This window comes from Lathyrus oleraceus, chromosome 5 (assembly GCF_024323335.1).
Source record: "Lathyrus oleraceus cultivar Zhongwan6 chromosome 5, CAAS_Psat_ZW6_1.0, whole genome shotgun sequence".
Classification (NCBI taxonomy): domain Eukaryota; kingdom Viridiplantae; phylum Streptophyta; class Magnoliopsida; order Fabales; family Fabaceae; genus Lathyrus; species Lathyrus oleraceus.
The window spans coordinates 624,352,344-624,362,519 of NC_066583.1; the positions used below are offsets into that span (position 1 = coordinate 624,352,344).

Consider the following 10,176-nt stretch of genomic DNA (forward strand, 5'->3'; position numbering starts at 1 on the left):
TGTTGTTGTTGTTGCGGTTGTTGAACTCTTTGTTGTTGTTGTTGACGAGGCTAAGGTGCAGGAATGGTCACTGCAGCAACTGGACGATACTGATCTCTATTCACACTTCCTCTGTACACATTCCCTCGGTGTTGTACAGCATTGGTCTCTCCTTCTCTACGGCGAGGTGCCCCAGAGAAGGGTTTCTTCGATGACGAAGAAGAACCCACATCATGAATCCTACCGGCCTTGATCAGACTTTCGGTTCTCTCGCCACAGATGACGACATCAGAAAAACTACCGAATGGGCAGCTTCCCATCCGGTCCATAAACACACCTTGAAGAGTGCTGATGAACATATCTGTCAACTACCTTTCCAGCATAGGGGGTTGAACTCTCGCAGCAAGCTCGCGCCATCTCTGGGCGTACTCTTTAAAGCTCTCATTGTTTTTCTGACACAGACTCTGCAGCTGAGTCCGGGTCGGTGCCATATCCATGTTATGTTTATACTGTCTGAGGAACGCTTCTCCCAAGTCCCTCCAGCATCTGATCGAATCTCTTTTTAACTCCATGTACCAGTCCAAAGACGCCCCAGATAGGCTGTCTTGGAAAAAATACATCCACATCTTCTCGTCGTCAGTATACGCCGAGATCTTTCGATAATATGCCTGCACATGAGTGCGAGGGCAGGAAGTACCGTTGTACTTGTCGAAGGACGGCGCCTTGAACTTGTGTGGGATTCTCAGACCTTCCACTAATCCCATATTAGTAACATCAAAACCGAGAGAGTTTTGACATTCCATAGCCCGGATCTTCTCAGCAAGGGCCTCAACTTTACGATCTCTCGCATCATTTCTTCCCAAAATGTCTTCGTCTTCACTGAGTAGAGTAAACATATCCTCTTGTCTGTCAACAATCGGAACTCGGTTACGGGCCGGAGCATGGATTACCCTGGCATTAGCAGTGTCTGGAGCAATCGGTTGACCGTCGACTCGAATACCCCTCAACTCTTCTCCTACAGCATAGTTATTGATGGGCACAGCAGCAGCAGCAGTGTCATGGATTGGGTTTCGTTCTTGCAGAGGTGGATTGACTGGTGGCAATGTAGCTTCTTGCCTCTGAACTAGAGCTCAGAGCTCCTCTTGTCCTTGCGCAACCCCTTGCATCATATGCATGAACTGGGCCATGTTAGCCCTCATCTCAGCTAACTCAGCTTGCACTTGATCCATATTCCTCTGATGGTTGAGTCTCGTTGAGTAGCGGTGCGGTCTCTGATCAGCTATCCTGCCTGAACATAGGAACCAAAGTGAGAAGTCGGCACAAGAACACCTGTTATGCAGATGAGATGAGTATGATGTTAATGATGTGTATGATGCACATTATATGCTCATTTCTCAAGCATTCAAAGAGCCTGATCCATCCTCAAAAGATGGCAACCTGCAACAACAAAGGAACAACACAATACAGGGTAAATGAGAACAACAGGGAAATACCAACAACCTTATCTATAAATAAGGGACATAAGATCATACAACCAAGTCAACAAAAATTCGAATAAACAAAGTACAAAGAAATGAATCCCATCCAACAAGCCTGGAGGTGATTCTCAACAAATACATCAAAGATACAAGCTAAGATAGACGGTCTTCCGGAATGAGGGTCTTCAGGTACTGGCATTGGTCTATCAACAGTGTGCATTCTGAACATTCTGGTAGAGGGGTGATCTTCTCCTTCAGTTGTCTTCTAAGCTCCATAACTTCTCCTCCAATATAATCCTCTGATGTTTGTCTCAAGTCTACCTCCTTCTTCAACTGGGCGTCTTTGTCTCTGAGTTGCTTCTCTAGGTCTCTGATCCTCTTCTGATAGTTGGCTTCTGCTCTCTGCAGTCTCAAGCACTCCCGATGTTCTGCATCTAACATGGATTCCATCTCCTCGTAAGATCTCTTCTTGCTCCTTGCTCTGCTAGCATCCTCTCCTTGCACTTCCCTGAGTTGATGGGCCAAGTTCAACTTATCAGTTTTGGCTTTGTACATTTCCATCTGGGTGTCTTGCTCCTTCTCTCTCAACCGGTGATTCTCCATCAGAGCTTGCTTATAGTGCTCAGCAGGCACACTCTCAGCAAGGATCAAGGGTGATTGCTCCTGCAACGGCTCCATCCTATCGTAGGGTAGCAACAAAGTTTCCACTCTCTTCTTTACCCAATCAGTGTAATCAGGCATTGCAATGGCAAACTTCTTCCCTAAGACGGATCCATCCTTCACTCCAACAGATCTCCAAGCTCTTCCTATCTGCTCCAATCTAGTCGGGTCACTCTGCTTCTCAAAGTACACACTCTCGGCTACCTCAGCCTCAAGTGGTTTTCCCTTCATTACAAACCCCAACTGACGAAGAGAAAGAATTGGATTATAATTGATACAACCCTTGGTCCCCACGAGTGGCAGGTTCCGGAATTCTCCACAACTCATAATAACATTCCGTACGTTCATCCGGTAAGATTGCCATCTAATGTCATAGGAAGTAAGCGACATGACCCTCTGAGTCCACTTAAGAGTGCTCTGGGTATCCACAAAGGGTCCACTGACTGGCAGGAGAGACATGAACCATCTGAGCAGGAGAGGTAGACAGCACTTGATGGCTCCACCCTTACCATGCCTACTGTGAATGGCATAGTAAGTGTCAGCTAACAGAGTGGGGACTGGATTCCCTCCAATGAAGATACTGATAGCAACATGGTCAATGAAATTGGGCATGCTTGGGAATAGGACGATCCCACAAATCATAGCAGCAAACTGGGCCTGAAAAACTTCCCAATTCCCCTTCTCTGCTTCATCTCTAGCAACTCTCAGTAGAAACTTTGACGGCAGACCCACAACTCCCCCACTGGGCTTCCAATTATTACAGACTTCCTTGACACTCAACCGGAGAGCTCTGGCAACCACTCTGAAGTCAACCTCCTTAGGTACGTCCAAGAAAGGAACCTGATGCTGAATCGGGACACTCATCAGAATAGAATACTCCTCGAGAGTAGGCGCCAACTGATAATCTTGAAAGGTAAAACATCTAAGCTCCGGGTCATAAAACTGAAGAAGAGTCTGCAGAGGCACCGGATCAACTACCGTCTTCAACAGCGTCAAAATATCTCCATACTTCCCAACAAAACCCTTCAGCTGATCACTAGTCGCAAGGCTACCCAACTCTATCAATGAAGTCAACGGCTCACGATGAAAGCTGTAGGAACAGGTCTTCCGCTTTGGCTCCGAGACTGTTGCCATCTCTATCAGTGAACAAGCTCTGGAATGTACCTGAGAAATGATATGCATGCAGAGATTAGTTTTTTTCTTTTTCATCTTTTTTTTTTCATCATTTTTTATTGCGTTTCTTTTGAAAAATAAATATGCACATGATGCAGACATGACTGGCTGGTTGTGCATCTCTGATCACAAGGTCGAAGCTTCGGTCTAAACTCAGAACCCAAATCCAACTTGAAACCCAAAGTCAACTGAGAAACCGTTGTCTGAACCCAAAGTCACCGACAGAACCACAAGTCACCAACGGTACCTGTAATAATGATCAACCCCCTCCCCACTCACGGGTGTCGTCTAGGCCAGGGTAAGGTCGAGAGAAACGCAGCATAAATAACCTTTCGCAGAATACCATCATATACACACCCGAAGTATGTAACGACAATATCCCACCAGGGTCTGAACTGCTCGTGATATCAATGTTCCGCTAAGTGGCACAATACCACCTGCTTCCCATGAATCACTCTATTCCTAAGCATCCTAGATTTCACTCATGGCCTGGGTATTGGGCTTTTTACCTCAAGTGACTCCCACCCCAACAAAGAGAAACAGACAACCAGCCAGGCAGATGAATAATGAATGTGAATGAATGCAAACATAATTGCAAACATAAATGCAAACAAATAAATGAAATGAATGCAATAAATAAACACAGCACAAAGCAACCAAAACCCTAACCTAGAGAGCGCTAGGAGAGACTCGCTCAGGGAAGATGGACCAGCAGAGGTCAACTTCTTATGTCCCCAGCAGAGTCGCCAGCTGTCGCATTACGCGAAAAACCGGCGGGAAACAAGAACTACAGAGCCGCCACCGTGCGTTATTTATCCCAAAAGAGGGAAAGGAAACGCTCAGAGTAAACCTGGAAAAGACATGGTCTCGCGACCAAAGAGAATGGGATCGGGAGTCGGTTATGCGAAGGGAAGGTATTAGCACCCCTACGCATCCGTCGTACTCGACGGGATCCACGCACAATAGAAAGGAAAATGGTTGCTAAAACACTGCTCACACACACACACTGGCTGAAAGAGACACAAGAAAACAGACTGAAACTGACTCGGCAAGATATCGCATCCTGGGCCTACTTAGTCTATCAGGCATAGACATCAGAGTCGAAGTAGTTCGGACTGGGGAAACGACACATGCTCGCTAGGATGTCGCATCCTATGCATACGTATCTTCTTAGACGAAGAAGAATCAGAGCATTCGTAGCTCGGCTGACACGCACAAACAAACACTGGCAAAGGCAAACGTGGAGCCCGAATGCCAATCACTGGACTTACATCAGCATCCGAACCAAAACACACACAAAGAGGCAAACGTGGAGCCCGAATGCCAATCACTGGACTTACATCAGCATCCGAACCAAACAAACCCACACTGGAACCCGAATGCCACTCGATGGACTTACATCAGCTTCCAAGCACACAACAACACACACAGAGGGGTTGAAGAAACAAGAAGGGTTGAAAAAGAAAAAAGGGGCGCCCGGAGAGATCAGCTCATCTCCTGCCTACGTATCTCATCTGGTATGAGGATCAGGGCGACGTAGTTCCCCTACGCAGGGACACAGGACTAGCCTAACCAGATAACAGAGGGAGACACAACTAGGGAGACTACGACTCGAGCCTAGATGTTATCATACAAAATCATCCCTAAGTTAAGGTTTCTAGCTAACTTGCACAGGAAGCAAGCCTATCCTAGACATGACTTGCACAGGAAGCAAGCCACACCAAACCTAACTTGCACAGGAAGCAAGCTAAAGCAAACACACAAGCACAAGTAGCACACACTATATGCAAGCAATGGGCTCAAACAAGGTTAGGTTTTAGTCGAGGGGTCATATCAACCTCAACAAACAAACCACTGGAACTGGGTAGATGGTGCTCTTAACCTTGACATTGAGAGCCAAGGTGAAGCAGGTGAGAGGAGATGAGGGGTGTGCCTCATTGCTCTTATCCCTGGTCAGGGAGAGCATTTGAATATCAGAAGGTGTGGGAGTTCAGAAAGTAGGAACTCTCTCCACAAGTTGGACTCTATAGATCTTGGGTTTTTACCCACTATGCATCAACACAAGTAGTGTGAGCAAGGTGAGTGACACACAGAATAGTAGGAGATAGGTTGCATATCTCTTGGATTCTACCAATTGCCTCTTCACTTAGGAGGTCTTTGAATATGTACAAGGACAAATTGTAAACAGTCACAAACATTGCCTCTTAAGGAGGACTTCAGACAGGTGCCTGGCCAAGTAACAAGCCAGGTCTTCCAGACTACATGAAGATGAGAAATTATACCTCAATGCATTTTGCTATTAAGCAAAGCAAAGCAAGTTCTTAAAGAACTAAGCAACTAATGGTACCTGAAACCAGTCAAACAGAATCAGTACACAACTCAAAGTTAAAGCAAAATGAGATAAGGATCAACAGTCAACACAATCAGTTAAATGTGCAATGCACAAGGCTCAAATCATGTGAGCCAAGCAAACTACAAAACAAACAAGTTAGTCATGATAATCAAATCAAACTCATTCAACTTGTATAAGTTTCTTTAAGGCAATTGCTTCTTAACCTAAAAAAATGAACTCAAACATGAGCAACAAGACCACTAGGACAAGCCTAGGGTCAAAAGGGGATGAGAAAGTCAAATCAGCAAGTGGAATCCAATCAAAATCATATTCAAACAATCAAGAAGCAAACTCAAGTGGTTCCATGTTCATATCATTCATCATTATGATTTCATAAGCAAATTAGGTCAACACATGGCAAATAGAAGCTCAATGAAGTCAACAACAAGACTCAACTCAAAACCAATCATAAACATTCCAATAAATCATCAAATAAATCATGATCAAACATAATCCATAGCATGATAAGCATATAAAATTTCAGCTCATTTGGATCAAAGGAAGTTGGTCAATGAAAATCAGAAAGGCAAGGCAAGTTCAAGCATGCTCAAAGAAGTCAACCAAACATGCATCAACTTCAATAAATCATAAATCAGTGACAACATATGTGAAATGAATGGGATCAACACCATGGCAAACCTTAAGATGTCTACTAATCACATGTCAAATTTCATGTCCATCCAATTAAGTATGAGAATTTCACAAAACATATGGCATCAAGTGTCACAAAAGTCAACATTTTGGTCAAACAGGGGAGAAAATTCCAAACAATTAGGAAATGCCATCAATAATTCCATAAAAATTCACATGTAAACTAGACATCCATAGGTACATTCATGCAAAAATTCAAACCAAATTGAGTTCATTAAGCAAGGGAATTAAAATCATGAAGTTGGACATCAATGGTGTGACACAAATTGTCACACCCTAATTCAAAAAATCATATCTCCACAACCAGAAATGATAAATTCACAAACTCTACACCAAAATCACCATGAATGTGTCTAGTTTAAGCACAAAAAAATTGGGAGTCATTGGATAAGGTATCATCATTTCACAATTGATTTGGCAAGACATACATAAAATGGACACATATGACAAACCCTAGCACATTTTAAAATCCATTCATGCAAAAAATCTGGAAAAAACATGATAAAAAACTAGAGATCAAAATGAACATTTTGCAAAAAATCCCATGAATTTTGGATAAGAAATGAGTGTGCTATGATTTTTGTAAGATGGCCATGGCAAATGAAATAAAATGCAAAATGAAATGAATTAATTAAAATTAAAACACGGAAATGGCAATTGTGTAATTATCTCGTCCCTTAAGTGAAACGCAGCGTTTCACTTAAGGGAATGCTGCAATATGATTGGTCATGGCCCAATAGAACAGTGACTCCATGCAGAAAACACAAAAACACGATCCAAACATGAAAAATCTGGGCAATGGCTTCTAGGGTTCGAGCTACAGTGTCGCCTTCATCATCTTGAAGAACAAAAATCCCAGAAATGGGAATTGAGCACACTAATCAACTCGTCTAACTACACACAAACCAAATCTAACCCTAATTTTGATTGAATCAAGCTAAACAACATGAACCAAGCACAAACATATTGGAGTATCAAACTTAAATTCCATGTAACTCTCAAAATATTCAGCCATTTTCCAAACTACAACCACCAATGAACTCAGCATAAAAAGATATTTCTAAAGCATGTCATGATTTTGGAAATGGTTAGGGTCGAAAATTTACCAGATTTGGAAGACAGTGATGAATTCGTGATCCTTTGGCCTCAAACAGTTGAAACAGATGAACAATATTGCTTTAGATGATGAATGGTCAAGGAGCTTTAGCTCAGCAATGTTTGAAAAAGCTTCAATCAAGATCTGCCATGGAAGTGAACTTCAATGGAACAGTCACGATTCTTGCTCTACAGTTGTGATCTCAAGCTTGCAAAAGGTTCCAAGAGGTTTGTATATGATGGGACAACCAAACAATGCTCGAGTTCTTTGGAGTTTTCAGCAAAAATTCAAGATGAAGAAGATGAAGGTTTTTGAGAGCAAATGGAATTTTGATCTGTTTTAGTAAAAGTGGCCAGGGTTTTCTCAGCAGAAAAGTGACATATATAGTCTGTTTAACATCTGTTTAAGTTAGTTAATGGAAGTGGTAATCACATTTTGCATAATGAGTGTTTTTGCCATTTGCTAAAAATCACTCAAGTTGCATGGGGGTGCATGGATGTGCACGAATTTGGGCCTTAGACAACCTCTAAACATGATTTCTGAACTATTCCAATTGGCACAAAGTGTTGGAGATGTTTATTTTGAAAGGTCACTTTTTCACCTTAATTTAATTCATGCTACTCAAAAAATGCCATTTTGATTGGTAAACTTTTGATGAATTGTGATGACAAATTTGGATAGAGCACATCAAATAGGACTTGTAGCAAAAAACCCCACCTAATTTGGCCAAATGGTTTGGAAGATATGCCACTTTGAAGTTCAAAATTTTTTGAGAATGATTTGATCATAACTTGCCAACCATAAGTGATAAATGAGTGTTCTTGGACTTTTTGGAAAGGTAAGAGCAAGATCTTCAACTTCCATGTTGGACAAAATTTCATTTGAAGCTTGTATGATGATGTAAATTTGAGGAGAAAAACTTTCTATTTTTGGCAGTTGAAAATTACAGGTCACCAGCCATTTTTAGAAACTTTTTTGTCTGACTTCAAATTCTTCAATCTTGACCTTTGAAATGTCAAATGAGACTTGTATGGACATGAATGAACCCTTTCAAACCATCTCCCCCCTTGAAATCCATAAAATCAAGCACAGTTGACCACAATTGACCATAGTTGACTTTTTAGGGTTTCTGGTGGACTGTGCATTGACTGATGACTTCTGAGCATCCAATCTTGACCAAAACACTTCAAAAGGACCCCTAGGTCATGTGAACATGTTGGACCAACCCTAGGGTCTTGTCTCAATGGAAATTGCACTTGCTTGATTGATTGACTGATCTCCTGACCAGTTTGACCTAATCTGACTGATGATCTTGCACTTGGGCAAAGGGACAATGCAATGCTATGCAGTGGACCATGTTAATGTTATGACCTAATATGAGAATGTATGTACAAAAGGTAGGTGCAAATTTGAGGTACTACACTTGGGCATGTGATTTCGAGTGGTGGTATTTCTGTGGATCCTACGAAGATTGAAGCTGTGTCTCAATGGGAAGCTCCTAAGTCTGTTGCTGAGATTCGAAGTTTCCTTGGTCTGGCTGGTTATTATAGGAAGTTCGTTGAAGGATTTTCTAAGTTGTCGTTACCATTGACGCAGTTGACTAGGAAAGGTCAAGCTTTCATTTGGACTTCGTAGTGTGAAGCGAATTTTCAAGAGCTTAAGAGAAGATTGACTACGACTCCTATTTTGATTTTGCCGGATCTGTTAGAACCTTTCGTTGTGTATTGTGATGCTTCTTGGTTAGGTTTAGGAGGTGTTTTGATGCAAAAAGGGCAAGTGATAGCTTATGCTTCAAGGCAACTTAAAGTTCATGAGAGGAATTATTCGACGCATGATTTAGAGTTGGCCGCCGTTGTGTTTGTGTTGAAGCTTTGGAGACTATTTGTTTGGATCGCGATTTGATGTGTTTAGTGATCGCAAGAGTTTGAAGTACTTGTTCGATCAAAAGGAATTAAATATGAGGCAAAGGAGATGGTTGGAATTCTTGAAAGATTATGATTTTGGTTTGAATTATCATCCTGGAAAGGCGAATGTTGTAGCCGATGCATTGAGTAGGAAGTCATTGCACATGTCTATGTTAATGATTCGAGAGTTTGAATTGTTAGAGCAATTTAGAGATTTAAGTTTGGCTTGTGAAGCGACGTCTTCGTGTGTTAAGCTTGGTATGTTGAAGCTTACGTGTGGCATTATTGACGAGATTAGAGAAGGTCAGAAGTCAGATTTGAAATTAATCGATGTTATGACATTGATTAATCAAGGCAAAGGTGGTGACTTTCGGAATGATGAGAATGGTATCATGAGGTGTCGTGATCGAGTTTGTGTTCCGGATGTTGCGGATTTGAGAAAGAGGATTCTCGAGGAAGGGCATAGAAGTGGTTTGAATATTCATCCTGGTGCTACTAAAATGTATCAAGACTTGAGAAAGATGTTTTGGTGGCAAGGTATGAAGAAGGATGTAGCGGAATTTGTGTATGCATGTTTGACTTGTCAAAAGTCAAAGATTGAACATCAAAAGCCGTCTGGTTTGTGTAAGACCCCAATTTTGGCCCTAAGATCCCTCATGGCTCATATCATATCATATCATGGCCTCAAGGATCATTGCATACCCTAGCTTGCCCTCCTAGTGGGTGGGATACCTTGTGAGTGTGGTTCTTGATCACCAAGCATGTATTGCATTGTATATCATTGCTTTTCATATGTTCACTAACCAAAAGTACAAAAATATTGTCATTTAACCTTGTTTCTTG

At 42.0% G+C, this 10,176-nt stretch overlaps 1 protein-coding gene across 1 annotated transcript; it reads right to left on the reverse strand.

The window, feature by feature from the left end:
• Window positions 1-1,601: 1,601 nt before the first annotated feature.
• On the reverse strand, window positions 1,602-5,641 carry LOC127087231 (uncharacterized). Its single transcript, XM_051028095.1, has 2 exons — window positions 5,573-5,641; window positions 1,602-3,281 (listed from the first exon to the last, which is right to left on the reverse strand). Exon 2 carries the CDS (start codon window positions 3,249-3,251, stop codon window positions 1,611-1,613), a length of 1,641 nt encoding a protein of 546 aa, XP_050884052.1. The 5' UTR covers window positions 3,252-3,281; window positions 5,573-5,641; the 3' UTR covers window positions 1,602-1,610.
• Between the last annotated feature and the right edge of the window lie 4,535 nt (window positions 5,642-10,176).